This window comes from Myodes glareolus, chromosome 25, assembly GCF_982192425.1.
Source record: "Myodes glareolus chromosome 25, mMyoGla1.1, whole genome shotgun sequence".
NCBI lineage: Eukaryota > Metazoa > Chordata > Mammalia > Rodentia > Cricetidae > Myodes > Myodes glareolus.
In genome coordinates, this window is record NC_142050.1 from 10,906,117 (window position 1) to 10,928,609 (window position 22,493).

Here is a 22,493-nt window from a genome sequence, read left to right on the forward strand (position 1 = left end):
AATCCCGACTATTCTACAATTTTCTTTTATTTACCAGAGTCTTGGGGATCAGAGGTTGCTGGTGGGCAGCAAACAGAAGATAAAACCAAACTGTTACATGGAAATTGTTATTGCTGTATTTCATACTGAGTTCCTCTTTCATTGTCTATTTCCAGTGTTGGTACCTTGCACCAATTAAGCTTTCCATGCCATGCCATTTCTGCCCATGGACATGGTTTTTCTCCCTGGATTACTGGGGGAGAATCCAAAATGTTTGACTGACTGTCAGTGTTGTTAGCCTTCCTGCCAAGATTGTTTGCTGCTTTTTTGTCACCAGTTCAATGCAGTATAACTAGTAACTTCCATGTCTCTGTCAAAAAATGACTCACATCATTTCCAAGACTATTTTAAACTGTGGGCTGACTTGGAATGCTATTTTACATGAATAGGATAGGGACAGCTCTTTTCCCAAGAACCAATCAAATGGTATCAGCCAGTCTTCCTTCCTTCCTTCTTTCTTTTCTTCCTTCCTTCTTTCCTTCCTTCCTTCTTTTCTATTTATGTATTAATTTTTATTTTACACTCCAACCAAAGTTCTTCTTCATATCTCCTCCCACCCTCCATGCTTCCCCTCAAGCTAACTTCTATCCACTCCTCCCAGTGGAGAAAGGCTTCTATGGGTAGTCAATAAAGTTTGGTATATTAAGTTGGGGCAGTATCAAGCCCCTCCTCCCTGCATTAAGGCTGAGCATGTCATCCCACCATAGGGAATGGGCTCCAACAAACTAGCTCATACACCAGGGATAGATCATTGTGCTACTGCCAGGGCCCTCTCAGATAGTTCAAGCTCCACCACTGTCTCCCACACATGGAGGGTCTAGTTTAAGTCTTATTTATTTCAGTGTCTGACTTAGTTCACATCTACTCTTCAGTGAGAGTCTGTGCATGTTTATACCTCTATGGATGTGATTTGGCTTTCATCTGCTTGTGTCTTTTTCAAATGTTTAAGTGGTTTGTTAGCTGAAGGAGAATAATTAGCATTTCAGCTAATATCTTGGCTCCTTGTAGTCATGATGGACGGTCTTCATCATAAACTTGCTTTGCTTATTCAGAACACTATACTACACATGGCTGGGTGGGCATTCCAAGACTTTACAGTACAGAGGCTGCTTGTATTAAACAGAGCACAGTAATTTTGTTTATCTAAAATCATTAGAACCCAGCAAGTACTTCTCAAAAATGTTACCATGATTACATCCTTTTAAAATCTAGTGTCTGTGCATACATATTTGTAATCAACTTAAGACAATGTGTCTCTCAAACATAAAATCTCTCACATAATGAAATTATATAATTAGAAAAATAAAGAACACTGTGTAATACAAGTATGAAAAGAAACCTAAAATCATGTAATCAATGAAATGAGTAACAACTTTAAAAGCCAAGTAAATATAAAAACAAACACATGAAACTGTAAAGCAACTTGTCAGTAAACTCTGCAAGCTAGTGTATTCTTAATTAGATTATACAAATAGAGCTTTACAAAGATTTATTTAATTCCTTATCCTATGGGAATTATTTTTTCCTTTTGAAGTGTTTCCTTCCATTTAAAAACCATATTGATTTATTTGTCAGAGGAAAAGTCATTACTAGTGATGCGGAGCTTGCCAAATTCCAGCAAAAATGTGAAAACAATGGGTGAGATCACTTTTGCTGCCAAGGAGCTCCAAGGTCACTACCCCAATCAGAGTCCATTCTGCTGGAGGGAGTGCCGGTTCCCATAGGAAACTTGCTCTCACAATATCTCAAGCAAGAGAGTCAAACAGAACTGTGAGTGTTTTATAAATTCACCAAGAAATGTGAGGAGAGTGGAATGAACCACACTAAGTTTGTGTATTATGAGAAGATCATGCAGGAATATCTCTGATCTGATTTAAAGTTAGTTCAAGTTCCAAATCTCTTCCTATAACTTGAATGTCAAATACTTAAAATATTCCCCTTCAGCTTACAGTTTCTTTTTGTTCAATTTTCCCAGCGCAGAGTCCTCACTTTCACAAGAACAATCCGTGCTGTGTTTCACACTTATCATTTGTGAAAGAATAGATTTTAGATATTCTTTTTTTTAAAATATTTATTTATTTAATTGTTTATTTTATTATGTATACAATATTCTGTCTGTGTGTATGTCTGTAGGCCAGAAGAGGGCACCAGACCTCGTTACAGATGGTTGTGAGCCACCATGTGGTTGCTGGGAATTGAACTCAGCACCTTTGGAAGAGTAGGCAATGCTCTTAACCACTGAGCCATCTCTCCAGCCCCGATTTTAGATATTCTTGACACACAAAATATTAATAAGGCCTATGGAACAATAGAAAGGGTTGGACAAAACATTATGAGGCAAAACATACAATTTTATAGCCTTGATGGTTTTACAAATATATTATCATTAAACTCAGTCTGCTTTATCTTAGTTGTATGTTGCTTAGGGATGCGAACTTCTTCCAAGAGTGGCATCATTAGTTGCTTAGTTCACCTGCAGACATTAGAAAATGTCTTAGACATTTTCTTAAACACTTAGACAGGATAGCCTACTTCATACCTATTATTCATTGTTGCATGTGCTATGCCTTTATTTGACTGGCAGCACAATGTGCTCACTCCAGTATGATAGCAACACATGAGCAAAGCTATGTTGTTATATTCCAATGGTCACAACATCACTAGGTGGTACAGATTTTAAAATTCCATTGTAATTTTAGTGTAATCAGAAAAATAATATGCAGCAGATGAATATATGTTATATATGTATGGCTCTTACATGTCAATCACACCTCTCTAAAGTGATTTAAAGGAAATTACCTAGAGAAGTTAGAAGGAAGTAAAGACATTTTGGCTGTGATATATATATAGTTTTACCTTTGAATTGGGAAGCTAACCTGATATTCACTTTGATAGTTGGAATTGCTAGAAGTTAAAAAGTAGACAGTCATAATAGGAATTTTTATTCCTTCTTTATTAACAACATCTAAATGACACTGGTGACAAACTACCCTTGATTCAAGAATTAATTGATTCAAGATTTGAAAACAGGATGGGTAAGATTGACAAATGGGTGAAAATATTTCCCTTGAATGCTCACAAACAAATTGTATCCTATGAATTCTTAATGGAAGGAGAGAACTGACTCCCAAAGCCCTTTGACATCCACATGCATGCCATGACATATATGTTCCTAACATGTAAATATCATATGCATGAAAATTAATTAATTAATTAAAGATGTAAAAACAGAAGTAAAAGGGGATACAAACAAAGGTGCTTATTTGTGAAGCATTAAGCTAAATGAACAATTGCCAAGAAAGCACCAATATGTACTTACAATGTTAAAAATGGTAAATTTTCCAATTTTAATTGGAAAATATAATTTTAACAATGTGATAGCAATTGCTCGGTGTTTACCAGGCACTGTAATATTGATATTCGGAATAGTGTCTCATGAAATAAACATAAGCCTATATTCTCTTAATTGAATCCAGTGTTCCTTTTGGCAACCTTCTTTCATGTTTCATAAGCTCAAAGAATTACCATTACCATAGCTTTCAGTTGACACCTTGTAATTTTCTAAATGATTCAAGCTCTAAAATCAAAAAATCATTCCTTTAAATTTCAGTGTTTTCTGGAAATTGAATACATGGTAAACATTATTTTAGGTGAGTAGAAACTGTGCTAGTTAATTTTGATTCTTGCTGTTAAACAGCAGTTTACGTAGCCCGCTAGGGATTATAGCCATTTACACATTTAAGTAGACATGTTCATGTATGTCCTTATATATGAAGGATGGGTCACCTACTCATTTGTTTACTAGTTATTTTCTTAAGGAATGAAATCAAGTTGAGGAATAGAACAGAAGAAAGTAGACTCGAATTTGGATGGAAAGAGGAAGGTGGGGTTATCCATAAATTCAAACACGAATTTTAAGAGAAATGGATTATGGTTAATAAATGGTGTAAAGTGGGGACTTGAATACTGAACAGTATTCCTTATAATTTGACCACAGTGGATAACTGGATCCCAGCACTAGTTCACTGGAGAAGCTATGTTTCATAGCATTCGTTCTCACTATTTGTTACGCTAGTATTTTGAAATGAATGTAAACACCGTTGGTAGAAGGAACATGAATGGGCATGTTTCCTCCTAACTGATTGTAGACAAGTATATGCTTTATTTCTTTTCTACTATTACACTCTGGAGACAGACAAACTAAGACAAAGGAGATTAACACTCGGGCTGTTCACCAACATTATAAAAAAGTGCAGAAATCTAATCTGATCAGATCCAAAGAAGTTGTTCCTCATAAGGTAGAAATTATTCGATTAATTTTTAACAGATTCAATTCATGTTTTGAAACATGTCCATATTTGTTGAGACTGAGAGTAAGCTTTCTCAGTAAGTGTACACACACACACACACACACACACACACACACACAAATCTTACACACATGCATGCACATATATACTTAATACATTAAAATTCACTAATACAGTTTACCTTACAACCCCAGTAAGGTATTGGGAAGATAAAATTTAATTCATACTGTGCAACCAGTAGAAACTGTGTGAAAAACAGTGGACATATGCTCTACATTTGCAATTGTGGTGTTGGGGAGGAAGAGGCAGATGGATACTTGGTGCTTGTTGCCAGCCAGTTTAGCTCCTAACTATGAGACATCACTATAAACCAAGGTGATAGTACCTGAAGAAGGACATCTTAGGTTGGTCTTCCGGCTTCCATATGCATGCTTCCATGTGCATGCTTACCTTCACATAAAAGTGCATTAATATACACACACATATTCTCAGTAAAAGTTAAATGTAGTATAAATCTATAATAATTATTAAGCTAATTATTTTCTTATTTCTTTACCTTAAATTTAATTTTCTTATTTTTATACACACAGCATTTTTTAATATGTCCCTGTTTACAATGTATCAGTAAATAACACACACACATGCACACACACATTAGGATATGTTTAAATATCATTACTAATAACTGTGGAGATGTTTGAGCCAGGACATATAAGATCCAAATATTTAAGGTGGATTTCACAAGCTCTCTAAGTTTCAACAGATGCTAACTCTAGGGCTGGAGAGATGGCTCAGTGGTTAAGAGCACTGACTGCTCTTCCAAAGGTCCTGAGTTCAATTCCCAGCGACCACATGGTGGCTCACAACCATCTGTAATGAGGTCTGGTGCCCTCTTCTGGCCTGTAGACATACACGTAGAAAGAATATTGTATATATAATAAATAAATAAATAAATAAAAAACAGATGCTAACTCTTCCTCCCCCTTCAGCTTAGTCTGACACGTGAGGAACATGTGAACATGACACACTGTACAATGAACTGACCTTGGGCTCCAGATTTCAGCGCTGTTGTTTTTCTGTTCCCATATTCTTCACTCATCACCCCCTCAACTCTGAGCAATTTATTCAGGATTAATGATAACATCTAATAGTATTCCTCTGGAACACATCAAATTGATCCCAGAAAGAGATCACTGCCTTGGTTGTTCTTTGCCTGTGAGATTTCTCCTTTGGCACCTCAATATCTTGTTGGTCCTTTAGGGGCAACTGTTATAATGAAACAATAAATTTCTGAAAATGAAGCTTTGCTTTGTTTTAAGTATGTGTTCCAATGTTCAGCTTGAGGTTCCAACACTGTTCTCTCATGTAGCTGTCACTTAGAGCAGCAGAAAAGAGGTTTTACGTTCATATTTATTAATTTAAAAGTTTAATAAAACTATTATTTACAAAAGAGATAAATCTTGTAATGAAGAAGCATATTAGTTCAGGACACTGCAAAAATTGTGCTTTAAAATGATAAATGGATCAAGGGGAAGGGTTTTGTCAGAACCTGAGGCAGACCTGGAGCTAAGGAGAGAGCTGCCTTTTCAGAGAAATTCACCATGGCTGATTCCAAAGGCGTCCTTTCCCCCCATTCTGGAATACTATTGCCCTTGCTTTGGTAGAGTCCTAGAGAGAAGAGAACTAGGAAGCCTCATGAATATTCTGCTCACAGACCGTCCTGGGACAGAGAAGCTGGCTGGAGAATGCCCTTCAATACTTCTGGCATAATACACCTCCCTGACAGCACTACCTTCTGAGAGGAATGAAGCCTTCTTGTTAGCTATAGACTCTTTGAGAAGCAGAAATAGTCACATTGACTCTTAGCATAATCAAGAGGAAGCAGAGGCAAGATTGTAAGATGTGAGGAGGGCCATCTGACAGGCATGTCAACACTGGATACTAAAGGAAAATTGTAAATCTGAAAGCCTGTTATGTATGCACGGGAAATCGTAATTTTATAAATGGATTCTGAGTAACCTAAAAGGAGTCAATGCTGCCTTAAATAGCAGGTAATTTTCTCCCTTCTTTTTGGGAAGGGTAGCATTAAATTTGCAATTTCATCAGTTCAGCAAGTCTGAGTGAGTGCGGGGAAGGGCCTCAGTAGCCACACAGACAGCCCGGCTGGGGCTTTAGATTCATGGCTTAGAAATTCACCCTTCTTCAGGATGAACTGATCTGGAGGACATGCTGGAAATGAATATACTTTCTTCTAAGGAAAATATATAAGATTTTATGTCCACAATTTTTGACACTCTTTTGTTTTTGTTTTTGATTTTCAAGATAGAATTTCTCTGTGGCACTCACTTTGTAGACAAGGCTGGCCTCGAACTCACAGAGATCTGCCTGCCTCTACCTCCCAAGTGCTGGGATTAAAGGCATATTCCACCAATGCCTGGCTTTGACACTTCTTTTGAAGATTTTCTGGTATCACATATTCTCGATTATTGATATTGATATCGGATCTACTATGGATAGTGGAAGTCTATGGGTCAGTCTGCAGGCCAGCAGAGGACATCGACAGATGATACTGAACTATGTGTGGTGGCCGGGAATTGAACTCCGGACCTCTGGAAGAGCAGGCAGTGCTCTTAACCTCTGAGCCATCTCTACGGCTGGATTTGAAAGGCTTTTACAAACTGTTTTCTCCCTCATCCCTTTACCCATATACACTTTTATAGAAATGTTATTCTATTGCAGAAAATTTACATGACTTATTTAAAACTACATTGAATAGAACTAAATTGAGGTCACAATTTCTCTATTCTTATATAGCATTTCTTTCCAGAAAATTTCTTGTTATTATAGTATGTGTTTGTGTATGTACACACACAGGAGAAGACATGGGTAGGGGTTGAGGGAAGACAACAGGCTGTGAATGTCACAGCCTTCATATAGAAGTCAGAGGACAGACAATTGAGATAAGTCAGTTTTATTCCTTCTATCTTTATGTAGGGTTGGGCAATCAAACTCAAGTGGCCAAGCTTTTCCAGAAACTCCTTTATATTCTGATCTATTTTGCCAGCTTTGTACTCAATTTCCCCTGTAATCTGTTACCTTAGTTTCTCTACTTGTTTTGGCCAGTTTTCTGATTACTGTCAAGCCATTTATGTACCTATTTTGTACCAATTAATCAATTAACTAATTAATTGACTTTTTTTTCTGTTTTGAGACAGGGTTTCTAAATGTAGCCTTGGCTATCCTGAACTCTCTCTATGTAGATCAGGCTGGCCTCAAATCCACAGACATCAGCCAATCTGCTTCCTGAGTAATGAGATTAAAGACTTCCAGCACCATGTACAGTTTATATTCAAGCTTATTATTATTATTGCTGTAGAAAGCAGTACTAGGAACAAATACTGGCTCAGTTAACAACTGGCATTTTAAGGTAAAATAAGACTTAAAGATACTGATTTTGTTGAACAGCAGTATAACTTTCTGATTAACAATTAAGGATAAGAGAGGTTGTGTTACAAAATTCTTGACTATGCAAACATAACCAGAAAGTCCGATAAGAACTATTACCTCCTGCCATTTGACATGCTGTGGCTTATTTCCTAACACATAAGAATGAACTCAGTAACCGAAATTAGAGATATATAGTGCGTTGTGTCAGTATTTCTACATGTCATTGTATTATTCTGTTTTTTTATGTATTTACCTTTTTATTTGTACATAAGTTTTGTTTTATGGAACTTTCTCAGTACTGGATAAATCTACTTCTCTGATTTGAACACCAAAATTCTTTTCAAACCCAAACTCATTCTTATTCGTTCAGGAATCTCTTGAGTCGAATTTCCCACTATTTTGGCCGTGTTTCCAACGGGCTTGTAATTACAACTAATTGTCTTTGTTAGAAAATGTGACACAACAAAGTGCATTTAACTGGAAGGTTCTTTCTAAAGCTGTCAAGTACTTGCACTAAATGGGTCTTGTTTTACTTACAGCACACTTCCTAGCCATTACCGAAACTTGTGACTTAATATGCAGACGGGAGTCTTTACTTCAGCAAGCAACAACCCAGACTGAAGTGGCTCTTACAGAAGTTTCAAATTAGGACTGTGTTCACTGCAGGGGGGAGGTGGCCACCTGTCACAGAGCGTTGTCCTAACATCATTTTAATGTCCCCGCTTCTGTTTGAACCCTGACTTCCCTTCCAATTTTGGACCATATTGTTCTTTAATGTTTTTTGATTTTCTAGAGAAATGCTCGACATACTATCCATCAATTCCTAGTCTGAGTAAGATTTCTATTCCAGTCTGGCTAACAGTCACGGCTGCACGGAAAGAAACTTGTGTCCTCCTGAGGGAAGTGATTCTCACAACCTCATCCATTGATTCAGTTTTTACCATTGTGCAGAATCTGGCATGCACATCCAGTGACTTCAAAAGGGAATATGCTTAAATATGTGAAGAAATCCAGATGTCCCATAATATTCCAGCAAAAATGACATTGGCATATATGTTCCCCGGAGGATATGGATCAAACATTATAAGTAAGTGAATTGATAATTAATTTCTTCTTAAAACAATTATGTGTAACCTTTGACAACTTGACTCACTGATGATGAGTTTCCTTGCTCAGGCTTACCTTTATTTAAACATAGCGCAAGGATGCTTGAGCAATCCTATCCCAGATCCTCATATAAATAGCAAGGAAATGCCATTCCCTTTAATGTAGGAGAAACTTGATGCTATGGAGGATTCACTGATACACTTGCCTTGAAAATACTGAATGATAAGAAGTAGAATTTGGTTAAGGAACATGACTTCCAATGTGACTAGATGATAAATAGTGTGGTATTCAGGCTTGTTTGAAACTGAGAAATTGGTGCCACAATTGAAGACTAGGGTTGCTGGAAAAATTTCTGCTTTGGCTTATTCATCAAGATAGACCTCAAATTGAGCTCCTTCCCCATAAAGGAGACAACCCTGACTTAAAACCAGCCATTAAGCGCATCCCCATATGAAAGAGCATGCCTCTAAGGGATAACTCAAGTGGGCAATGCTGGGTCACAACCACCATTAAGTCCTAGTTTGCCATTAAGGCCCCTGTGCTCTTATCAGAGAAAGCATAACTCTGCCAGCTGGCCAGGATGACACTGGATAACAACTATGGGGTACTTAAAAAATATTTCTGACAGTATGTTTGCTGCACAAATTGATCATTCACCTACATGGACAGATTGGCAGTCTCTTGCTTCTCTGTAATGTTCAAACCATAACTTTGGACTTGAACCCAAAAGACTAAAGGATGAAAGTATATGAGGAATGCATGAGCCAAAGTCAGTAAAGTTCACTCGAGGCCAACTTGACTTTGGGCATTAGCCAGAGTCAGGCCATGCTATATTAAAAAGCTTTTGACTTTGTTAATCTCTAATTGTGAAGAGTGATTTCTTACAGGAAAGCATACTACTTCTACAACATCTTCAGCCCATGAGACTCTAGACTTCTCTGCAGGTTTTAAGTGCTCATGAAGTGACAAGACACAATGACTCCTCAAGTTTCATATCTCTGCTACATCTGGACCACCACACTGTGCAAAACTTCTGGATCAGTAGAGATTTGAGACTGTGATTTTCTTACTGTCATAGAAAATGAGATGTAATTTGCATCCACCATCTTTACTGACTGTGGTCTCATTGAATGCAAGATATATGTGTTTTCTTTAACTTTTACAATTCTGCATCAATTATTTGAAACACTTTATAGGCCTATAGAGAAGTTCCCAATGAATCGCTGGCCTATTTAGCTAAGTTATTTTAGCTACTGGAATGCAATATTGCTAATCTTATTCAATGATTATTTAGTCTCTTATATCATAAAGATCCAATGAGAGGTACTTTAAATTCAGCGACTAAATCCCCGATTGTGGCTCTGTACTAGTTCACACCTTACTGTACTGGCTTCCTTGATTCAGTGGTGGGAAGTCTGGAGAAAATGTATTCAAAAGACCTGATTTGTGTCACATCTTGACCAGAATCTTAATTTTATTAATAACCTAATAATTTCTATTGAAGAGAAATGTTGGCCATTTCACTACTTTACTTCATAGCCTACTAATATTTATACGGCTATCACTGTACTGGGATAGCCATGTGTGGTATTCTAAAAGGATGTACGTGACTGATCAGAAAATCCCCACATTTTTAAGTATGTTTGTTTGTTTACACAACTGATGTGAATATTAGACTTTATGCAATGGAAGATAGTAGTCTAATTACACTTTTAATCGAGTACTCAACATTAAATTAAACCTCTACAGCATGCTAACCCAGTGACAGCAGGAGTCAGCTCAAAGTTGCTCATTAGTGGCTCATTCCATTACTTAATGGGAGCCAAGAAACTTAGATAACTGTACTACTACAGGGAAGAAGCCTGGGGAACCATCAGAATAAAGACCACTAGGAAAAAAGGACCAAATAGGGAGTGAATTGAAAATGCATACAGTTTGGAAGCACAAATACACATGCATCCATGAAATGGTGTAAGTGCAAATACACATACTTCCATGAAATGAGCCTGCTGTAAGGAGGTGGGGAAAGAGAAATGCTCAGCAAAGTCAACAGAATTAGGAAGAGGCTACAGAGGAACAATGAGTAACTTTTTGTGCAGCTGAAATGAAATGGAATTGTGTGAATTTAAAAAGGAGAACAGTGGCAAATAGATTCAAGACAACAGCTAGGACGGCACGTAGATCAATGGCAGAGTGCTGGCCTAGCATAAACACAGCCCGAGGGTCAGTATCCAGTAACATAAAGTGTGGAAATGAAATAAAAGGCAACCAGAACAATAGTATTATGGGAGAAAGTTTTTGTCTTAGCTGAATCAATCATTTATTTTTATTTACTCATTTATTTAAGCTATAACCTCTTCCAAGATGTTTTTACCTATATCTGAAAATCCACAGTAATGAAATCAATAAACAAGAATAGCTGAAGTAAAGGTAGAGAGACTGAGGAATAAAAAAAATAAAGACAGTGCGCTATTTGAGAAAACAGTAGGCATGCCACACAATCCTACTCAGGTTTCCAACCTCCAAAGTAAACAGGAAATTGTATTCATTCACAAGATTTCCAGGGGCAAAGAGACACAGACTTCAGCTGCTCTGCAAAGGCATATGCATTGAGACAACAGGAAATTTATCTTATGTATTTAATCAGGAGAACAGATTTCATGATAAAGGAGATAGCAATGCAACCCAATGCTGATTCTATAGTAAATAAGATATCAAATTCTGAGTGATGATGCTGTAATTTCTTTGGTTGAGTCCAAATCATAGCTTCATAAATATTTCAGAAAAGGCAATTATGCAAATGATCCAGATAGCCACTCCCAGATGATCTGGCTTATCCAAGAGCAAAATTTAGTCAGTCTAGAGAAATCATAACCTTCCTGTCATTCTCACCAAACACTGTGTTCACAACAAATGAATCACACATGAGGTAGCTTTTCATAATGTAGTCATTACGTACCAGAGGATAATCTGCCAAATAATTTCCTTCTTGGACTTGCTGCCAATTAATTACACTTTCAAAGCTAAGCCACTACTGGTTAAATACCCTCTGCTTTCTTTATTTCCCGCTGCTTCCTGTTTTCTTCTCTGGAGAGAGTTACTTTGTTTTATGAAATGTGGGAGACTATTATTTTTAGGTATGGTTCCCCAGGTGCTTGTTAAGAACATATTTTGTTTATAGGGTAATTCTGAAAATGCTATAAACTTGGAGAGATTACAAGTGTGCCTTACTCTGTTAACTTACTCAGATAAATATCTGTGTTCAAAATCCCAATACTCCAAGCTCTGAGTTATTTTACTTTCTTTTGTTGTAGGAGAAAAGTTGGCATACAGAAGCTGTCTTGCTTTTTCTTTGTGGTACTGGGAACTGAACTTTGGGCCTCACGTGTGCTAGACAAGTGCTACACCACCTCCCCATAAGCCCTGCCCGAGAATCAGCATTTTGGAAGAAATCCTAAAGCAATGTGGGTCCTATGCGTGGACAAGAGAAAAATGACAGCATGAAATCAAGCTCAAAAGCCTTGAACTAGGTAATATCTGCCTCGTGCTTACTACAGGAATCAGTACGGTGAGTCTGAAGTCCTGTTTTTCTGCAGACAGGGGACAGGTGATGATACTGGTAATAAAAGTTTACCTGAGATCCGCAGCTTTCCCAGTCTTGTTCGTGCACATCACATCCCTGGTCTGATACCCAATCTGGATGTCCCAGTATCTGTTCTCCTGTCTGTTTTGCCTGTTTCTGTTTCTCTTTTTCTTGATGAGCTCACGGGCCTCGGGGTCCTTCACCGCTTTGCCTCTCTCCCTCTCCCTCTCTTTGTTCTTGCCACGGCGCCTGGCTTGCCTGGTTTGCCGTGAGTGTGACACTGAGCAGTCACTCCAGGGCCCCACCTGCAAACTATACATGCTCTCCTCTGCCTCGCAAGGGTTGGACTGGCACACCTGGAACTCAGTGAGGTTGGGACAGCTGGAGCCTCCAAACTGTGGCGGTGCGACCACGTGCCTAGTGCGGTGCTGCAGGCCGCTGCCACAGGTCCTGGAGCACTCGGACCAGGCTGAGAACTCAGACACGATGCAGTCTTGCTGGCAAGGGATGAGGCAGGCCTGTTCCAGGAGGGGCTTGGGCTCAAAGTACTCGCAGATGATGTCCTCCGCGGGAATGTCCTTGTCCTTCTGGATGCAGGTTATCTCTCTCACCTGGATGCCTTCCTCTCCCTTCACACATTCTCGAGTTTTCTCCAGGCTTTTGGAAATCACAGGCTGACACTGATTCCAGGGTCCCAGCCTCCAGTCGTACAACTCTTTGTGCCAGTCACACACCCTGAAACAGTTCTGCTGGTTACTCGGTCTCCCAGCCTGCTTGCAGTTCGTATGCAGCGTGGTCCAGCCTTCCACATGAGCACACCACACAGCCCGGGTTTGGATGCCGCCTGGTCCACAGTCATCTCCCATACACCGTCCCCAGGGACCTACAAATCAGCACAAGAGTTAGTTAGCAGGGCTACACGAAGGGAGTGACATGCTATTCCCATTACAGAAAGACGTCTCTAGACTCAGTACATTAACTTTGCCGACGTCTTATAAAGTAGGTCTCTGTACAAGACGACTGGAAAGTAATGATCGTCCCTGAGTACTTTTACAAGAGGGAACTGTGTCAAGGTGTCTATATAAGGTAACAGCTGGGGCAATTTCACTCCGGGTCCCTTTGGGATTACTAAAAGTTTGCTTTGATTCATTTCCTTTATTTCAGGTAGATAGAGATTGTTGCTCATAAAGGGCATCAGAAACTAGTGACAGCGAAAACCCATTATTCTTGCCTCAGATCCTGAACTCTGTTTTAGTAACTGGTAAAGAAAATAGCCCACATGAAAGCCTTCTGCTGCAGGCGTTCTTTGACTGGGCAATTAACTATTTTGAAGAAATTGGTCTGCCTCACCTGCTTTCTGACTGTCACAGGCTGTGACTGCAGAGGTTTAATGGCTGTGTACAGTGTTGCTGATAGAATTCAGAGTGGGACTTTACAGGAACTAAAGCTGAGACATCAAAAACCTTTTTTCTAAGATATTTGCTGTCTTTTAATTAAAAAAAAATCCTCAATGAACTACAGAGATGAGTAAAGAAATTAATTTCTGTTAAGATAAACACAAAATAACTTCCCAATTGTCTGACCCTTTGTTGAGTAATGTCTTTGAGTTCTTTCAGTTCATTTGTTAAATAGAACTACCTTGGTATTTTATGAGACACTCAAGTCAACTGTTTCTGTATGAAAGGGAGCTTGTCACCCTGAAACACTTTTTAAAAGAGACAGAGGTCTTACATTTCTTATAAATTTCTTTGTAAATCAGGTTGTACTGTTTTGAAGGTATTTACAAATTCTGATGTGTTAAAATGAGAATACATTTTAGAATGGCAAATAAACACAAAGATCACATAATTGCATGATTTTCAATGTGTTGTCTTGAAGATAAACACTTATTTGATGACCCCTGATTGTCACCAACAAGTCCTGAAGATGTAAGTGCCATGAGATGGCTATAGACAGACAGAGATATCCCAAAGACAGACAGATAGTCTGTCAGTCTGTCAGACAGACAGATAATCTGTCAGACAGACAGACAGTCAGACACACACACACACACACACACACACACACACACACGGCTGCTGCCCTCTTCCCACAGTCTTGCTTCCATAAAAGAAAGTCTGGCTTCACATTTATTTTTATTCATGTGTACATTATGCATAAGGTTTTGTCTGCAAGATGTTGAAGAAGAAAAAAAAAGTTTTAAACTAGGCCAAAGGACTTATTTTGTGGCTCAGAAAAACTGGACATGAAAAAGAGCTGATTTGCCCAATTTGCATCTTGAATAGAACCAATGGAGTTTAGGTACAGTTCTTCTGACACTTGGGCTCTGATAAAGCCAAAATTTAGAGACTTAGATTTAGGTGCTTTCCTCTGTAGAAAACAACCATCAATCTACACAAGAAGAAATACAAGGAATGCATTTATAGTATCTAATTTTATTTAACAAAAAAGATGTGTTGGATTACTTTCAAGTGTCACAATTAAGTTGTAAATAGAAGATCAAGGCTTATCTGAAATATTGGGTTAACTAATCATCTTTTCATTTAAAATAGTACTATATATTTGTTATATCCAAAATATTATTTTATGAAAATAATATATAAAATTGTATTAGACTTATATTTTTAGAAATAGTATTCCTAGGATGTTAATGTTTAGAAATATTTTATTAACGAAAAAGACAGTGAATTTGGTAAAAGTGTTAACATATAGTACCTAAGGATATTTTAATCCTAATTTTACTTTGTCTTTGTATATTTTTTCACTGGTCTTGTTATGTCTTCTTACAGATTTTAAATTATTACATTTGAGAATCATAAAACTTAAGATCCACCTCAATAAGAAAACTTTGCAACATGTATGAGATTTTAGAATTAATTCCATATAGCTTTAGTTTTAGTTTCCTCTGCCCATTATATTTGAACAAAACTGTTACCCCCTTTCCCATCATAAACACCTCACAGAAAGATATATTTATATTAGACTCAAGACTAAATGATGTGCTGCTCAATTGGTATGTTAAGGCATAGGTGTTAACTCAGAATCTAAATCCAAAAGCAATCCAAGAGAATTTCTTGATGTACTATAATTTTCCATCCTTAACATTATTTATGAGTTTAGACTGATTTGTCAGTGTTTAGCATTTTATTCCTAGAAGAAAGTCAAAAGAAGAATTTTACTGGAAATGTTCATAGTGTTGGCTCTACTCTAAAGACTGGTTAGATAACTTTGTGTGCCTTATTTCATGAGGGAACATGAATAAAAACTTATTCATGTTACATAGGGCACCGATGGTATACCAAAAAATAGTTCCACTCAACTCTCATTTGGTGAACCAGTGAGTTCATTGGGGTTACTAATATTGTTATAGGTGGATGACTCAGAAACATCTGAATCACTTTAAAGTCTGTCCAGCTATATCCCTAGACTTCTCTGCCCAACATGCAGCCTGCTCCTTAGAAGACAGTTTTCTCTTGCTAGCCTTTGTTTGTAGGTTGCATAAAATGTTCCTTGAATAGAATAATAATAGTAAGTTTTCTCCAAAGCCAATGACCTGTGTAGTCTCAGGTTCTTGGCAACTTTAGCACTGTCAAGTATTTGTTCCCATGGAATGGTGATGTGGGATTCCTCTCTATATGCTGTGAATACCATTGGCTAATAAAGGACTGCTTTGGACCTATAGCAGGGTAGAACTTAGCTAGGCAGGGACAACTAAACTGAATGCTGGGAGAAAGAAGGGTGGAGTCAAGGAGAAGCCATGGAGCCACTGCCAGAGACAGATGTGCTGATAGGCCACAAACTCATGGTGATGCACAGGTTAATGCAGATGGGTTAAATTAATATGTAAAAGTTAGCAAATAAGAAGCTAGAGCTAATGGGCCAACAGTAATCTAAATAATATGGTTTCTGTGTGATTACTTTTGACAGCTGGGATGAACAAGCAGCCTGTTATAACGGGATGGCCCTTACATACAATTAGTAAGAAGTTGGTTATTCCAAAAACATTTGAATACTATTATTCTGCTAAAGGAACATAGCAACAAAATAACTCTTAATGACATACTGCTATACCCCTAGATCAGTGCATCACTCAGCCCTCATAAGAGAAGTTTCTTCTTGCATGGATAACCCACAACTGGACAACAGGGGTAGAAAGTTGCTTGCTCTCTGCGCGGTGCTCGCCTGACCCATTTGGACTTTGGATCTTTTACTCCGGTAGCGTGAATTTCCCCATTTTTTAATTATTAAATTATATCTGTTGTTTTGAGCTGGTCAAGTGAATCAGTGGAAGTGGAGAAGGAACAAAGAAATATGTAACTGGTTGTGATCAATTAGTTGGAAACACCACAAGCCACATGATTTGAGCACAGAGACAGTAAATACAGGCTCCCGCACATAAAAAACTATCTCCAACTGATATCCAATGCAAAGGAAAAAATCAGTTTTCTCCAATGGAGTCTCACGGAGGGCCTTCAAGTAAGGGCCAATGCTTGGGAGTATTTGACAAACACAAAATTATGTAAGTGTCATTTTACACTTTTTTTCTTTTCTTGCTTTGTTTGGATACTTTTTTTGTCATTTAGGTTTTAGCTTGTTTATTATGAGTTTTGCTTTTTGTACTTCTGCAGGGTTTTTTTTTGTGTGGGCTTCTTAGTTTTGCTGTTGTCTTTGGCTGTTTGGTGTGGGGTAGAATGGAAAATTGGGTAGGTAGGTGGGGTGGTTGAAGGTGAATTGGGGGATGGGAAAACATAATCAAAGTCTATTATATAACTTTTTTCAATAAAAAAAGCTTCTAAAAAGATGAACATAGGTCCTGTGAGTATTATAACATTCTGAGCTTTTAGATCATGGTTTATTACTTTCACGAATTGCATTATCTCCTTCTAACATCCAAGAGTGAATGTTTCAGCTTCTAAGAGGGATCTCTATCACTCAATGTTAGTCTAAATCAATCAGACAACAGTCAGTAACAACATTTCTTTAATAACTGACTTTAAAAACTTTCTATTTGATGCTTTGATGCATAGAAACACATGACATCAGCCATTAATATATATCCATCTTACTAGAAAAGTGAGAATATTTTTATTTTGATACCATTTGTTTAAACTTTAAAATTTTGATTTTAAATATTTCCCATTTTACATATTCATTGTATGTGGTCCTATAGTAGGTACATAAGGATACTTGCGTAAGTTTATGCTGTATATTTATCTTTTTTGAATGTACTGAATATCATACATATATGTGGGCCATCTTTCACATATGTTTGATTGTATTTTTATGTGTATAAAATTTGCACTGCAACTAATTTAATGGACTAACTTGTTCCATAGTTTGTATCTTTTAATTTCCTGGTTTACGCTTGTGTGAATACCCTCAATTACTTTGTTTATAAAGAGAGGAGTTGACTGGCAGATAATAATACTGAAGACATTACATGATTGCTGTCAGTTCAACAGATAAAGAGATGGAGCTCAAGAGAACTCTACACGATTTTCTACCAAAGGCTAATAAGAATCTCTCAAGATACTTCAATCACTAGACAAAAGGATACATTATGAATGCAAGTATAGTTCACCTTCAGCTCTAATAATGTGAGCACAGATTCTTACAGACTCCTTATAGACAGCCTGTACATTTTCACATATACTCACTCCAAGAACTAAATCCCACAAAAATGCAACAGAGATCTATAAAGATACCAAAGAAAAGCATGCATGAGAGTAATTGCAAAAGCAGAGGTGGCATTACAATCATTATTGAAAGAACTCATGTGCCTCGCAAACTCCAACGGCTATCTTATCTTTTCATTGCACCTTGGGTATTGCATGTGTGTCCAATTAAATACACTCATGAAAGATCAGATTTTTGGCCCAGTATACCCGATGAATGTCTGTCTATTTATGCCCTCCAAGCAGTCTTGAAATAATCACACCCTGACTAGAATGAAGACCATATCTAAAATTGCTCTTGACAACCAAGCATAGTTAACCCAATTAGCTACTCTGTTTCTGAGAGCACACATGGTTTAAAATACAGCTTGACAACACAGTATGCAAATTCTATTAAGGGAAACAAAAAGTCCACTGCCAAGCATGATCTGAGAAAGTAACATGTGGCATCAAATATCTCTGTGAAAATGTTAAGATTCAGCCCCACAGTTTACATTACAATGATTGAGAAGAGGTAGAAAGGAGGTGGGGTTTGTGCATAATATCTAACAAGATCAGTAATAATTTCCCATGGTTTGAAACCTGCCTCATTTATTCCTGTTCATGATAATTTTAGGAAGCTGGAATCTAATTGGATTGAAGAATAATAAAGAGCTTTCTCCTTTCGGGCTTGGATACTATCACTTTATGAATAGAAATGTATTTCTGTGTACAGATTTGTAGGACTGTGTTTATTCGCTATCACACAAAAATCTGTCTAGGATGTAGGTCAATAAATATGTGTAAAAACACTGAGCTTGACAGATTTTATGCAAATATGAACAGAAACATTGGATGTCTTATTCTACCAGAAATAAATTAAAACAACTGTTTGTATGCCCAAAACATTTATGTCATTAATACTTACAAAACAAATATTTTCAAATAGAATGCATGTAAAATTAAATATGACTAAGATAAAAAGCATTAAGTGAATGTTTCTTGGCTTAGTTTCCATGTAGCTAGTATTTAAAATACAACTCTATACCAACTTTGAAAATATGTGGCTAAAACAAGAGCCTATCTTTACTAAGGAGATTTGTATAATACACTTAGTTTCTTCATGCAATTCAAAATTCTCTCTTTACTTCAGTTGACAAAAGATGAACTTCTAAATTTAAAATTGGTGGGTTTTTTTGCCAAGTTGTACACTCATTTCTCCTAAGACTCTTGATTTTATATGTGAAGGGCATGAGAACAATAAAAGGTTGAGTCTATAAAAGGCCACATTATTGACAGGTGGCCAACAGCTGTTCCAAAGAGCCTTATAAAAGATAAACACTATTAAAGGAACATTAGAAAATTATGCAAACTACTCTCCATCCTTGTTTGCTATAAAACTCTTAAATGAGCCAGGTTCTTGTTTGGCTAAATACATCTGCATCTCTCAAATGGAACAATATGTTTTCCCTCCTGAAATTGGTTCCAGAATAGCACATCCTGCTTACCACAAGGTCAAGGAGCATTTACAGAGCTTTGTTATAGACTGGCTGCCCTGTCCTGTTAGCTATAAGATACTACATTTTAAAATTCACAGATAGTAAAAATCTATCCATTTGTTTGTACTACAGCAAAGTATGTAAAAATATTAGAAATTTCTGCTATATGGCAGAGAAGTCTTCAGCTACCCTAAATTAACTTCACATCTTGTTGTCAACCTACAGGACAATTAATTTTGTATCTAAATATCTATTTGAAATTAGGATAAGTTGTTTTATAACCAGCCTTTGTACTTTACAGGATTATATAAAAATAATTTTATTTCAATGCATATGCACACACTTGACTATTCTCATTCCTTCAGTCTCCTTGATTCTTTGATTTTCCACAGTTATGCCTAATCTATGCTTATATAATACTCAATTTTCAGCTTTTCAACATGTTGAAAATGCCCCTGAAAATGTTCCATTTAGCCCTTTTTATGGCAGTTTATGAGGATATTCTCCTCACCTCTCAATAGCTGTTGCTTCAAATATGGATTACTGCTGTGGTAGTTATATGTTTATTTTTGCCTACTGTCTGCATGTGGTTTATTTCATTTCAATCCTTTGTATAATGTATCTCCAGAGAGCCCGTGAAGCTGTCAATATCTTCTTCAGCACAGAAACAGTCTTGCTTGTCCTGTGCTCATTTATTATGCCAAGAAGTTTTTCTGTGAAAAAAATGGTCATTTGTGCTTAAATTGTCTGCCTTGAAATATTTTCATAGCCTAAAAAACGCAGATCCTCCGTATATTTGCCATGGCTGTTAGCTCTGTGTTTTTGTGGGATTTCTCATAGTGAAAGCAGATACGTCTCTATTTCTTTTGGTTGCTTTCAAGACTCTAGTCCTCCTGTTGGGTTGCCGTTTCCAGCCTTGAGATGAGGACTTTTGCCTGGTCTCATTATATCTTGTTTTGTCACTTTGGCTGTTGTCTCTTGGAGACCTACTCTTTTCTGAAGGAAAGTGGAAAGAGAGTATATTCAGGGTAAAGGAGAGATGCAGGGGATTGGGAAGAGTGGAGGGAGGGAAAAGTGTAGTTGACATGTCTTGCATGAGAGAAAACTGTATTTTCAACAAACAAACAAACAAACAAAAAAACCCACAAGCTACCATAAAGCATTTTCGTTGATTTTGTTGATGTACATGCTTTGCACAGATCTATTCGTACTTACTGAATAACACACAAGTATGACACACTGCTTCAATATTTACCAACTTCAAATAGGAACATTTCCTTTTTAAATAAAAATAAAAGGAGATTGAAAGGCTCCTTTGACTTGAATTTTAATTTAATTAAATTTAATTTAGAGTATAACTCTCAAATGACAAATCAGTTTGGTGGATGAGGAGCGATTACTGTGAAAGTCAAATGTGCTTTCATCTCAGTAAGTAATTAAACTTTCATAAAATTATAAGAGTATCAAATTAAGTGTTCAAAATTGGAACACACTTTAAATCTGATGAGAAAAGGGGAGAAAACCAGTAACTAGGAGAGCCTTTTAACAATTGCTAAATATAATAACCTATTTTTAGGACCTATCTCATGCTTGGTACTTTTTGAGAAAATTACTCAGTCTTTTGGGTCCTAGCTTTCATTTTTATAAAATGAATCAAGTCATTTACTCCCACTATCTCATGATAACTGAAATATCATTATTAGAAAGAAACACTGTTTTCTCACACAAAAACAGAGTCACGTTTTGGTGTGACAACATTTTAAACACACTTCTTGCCTCTACTTCCATTTCCTTTTATTATAAGAATTCATCCTTATGCCTGGCCAAAGCAACAATAATTTTATAAGACTAGTCTCCATTAAAGCAAACAAGAGTTCAAAGCATTTGACAACTCTGAAGATTTCAAATTTATGTTGCCAAATTTATTTTTTCAATAAAATATATAGAACGTCAACACATTACGGCACCCAAATAAATGCTTATAATAAGCGTTTTCTGTGGAATGATACACACAAATCCACCACGGCTCAAGTGAACATCTAACAGTTAATAAGTTATCTTCTGGCTCCCAAATTATTCACTAAGTTGACTGACATATTTTCCAATAGCTTATGCATTTGTAGTCTCATAATTTACTTGATGGTATATTTTAACATATAGAGATTTGTGAAAATACATAACGACTCTTATCTTTTCATATTTATTTGTAGAAATATATCTTAGCCTTACTTGGAATTTATGGAGCATGTAAAAGCTTTCAATTGTTCTAGTATTTTTACTTGTATAAAACTTCACAAGCATATACAAAGATAGTAATGGAAACTTTAATTTTTAGCCTTAAATACAGAATAGCTTGATTACATTAATATATCCTAATTTGCTGCTATACTTTATCTATTATTGGTCATTATATAGTGAATCATATATATATATATATAATCTCACTTGAACTTTACATCCAGTGTTAGATGTGAGCAAAGATTGTGTCATTCTGAATGGCATGTTTAAGCTTGATAGACTTGGGGAAAATATAAAGTCATAAGCTCCTCAAACCTTCTTCTGTTTAAACTGATGCAATTACATATCCTCCAGTGATATGAAATCTATTCATCGCCAACATATGCCTTTTGAGGGAGTTGGTTTAAGTTAGCAAGATCAAATCTGATAAATGCTGTAATCATTGGAAATAAGTTTTCTTCGCACTGTTGTTAAAGCATGAAAAACTTCAACACATATAAAATTGAGCATATTTAGTTATAATTGCCTCAGAGAAAGCTGCATTTCTAAATTTAGTAGCCTGACATGAAGCTGAAAGGAATAAAGTCAATAGGGCCTCAAAGAAAGCATTCCTTTT

At 36.8% G+C, this 22,493-nt stretch overlaps 1 protein-coding gene across 1 annotated transcript in view; it reads right to left on the reverse strand.

Moving 5' to 3' along the window:
• The window catches only part of Thsd7a (thrombospondin type 1 domain containing 7A), a 411,960-nt gene that overhangs the window by 209,859 nt on the left and 179,608 nt on the right, over positions 1–22,493 (reverse strand). The window contains exon 2 of the mRNA XM_048448971.3: positions 12,538–13,369. Coding sequence (XP_048304928.3) covers positions 12,538–13,369 — 832 coding nt within the window. The remainder of the gene's footprint in view (positions 1–12,537; positions 13,370–22,493) is intronic.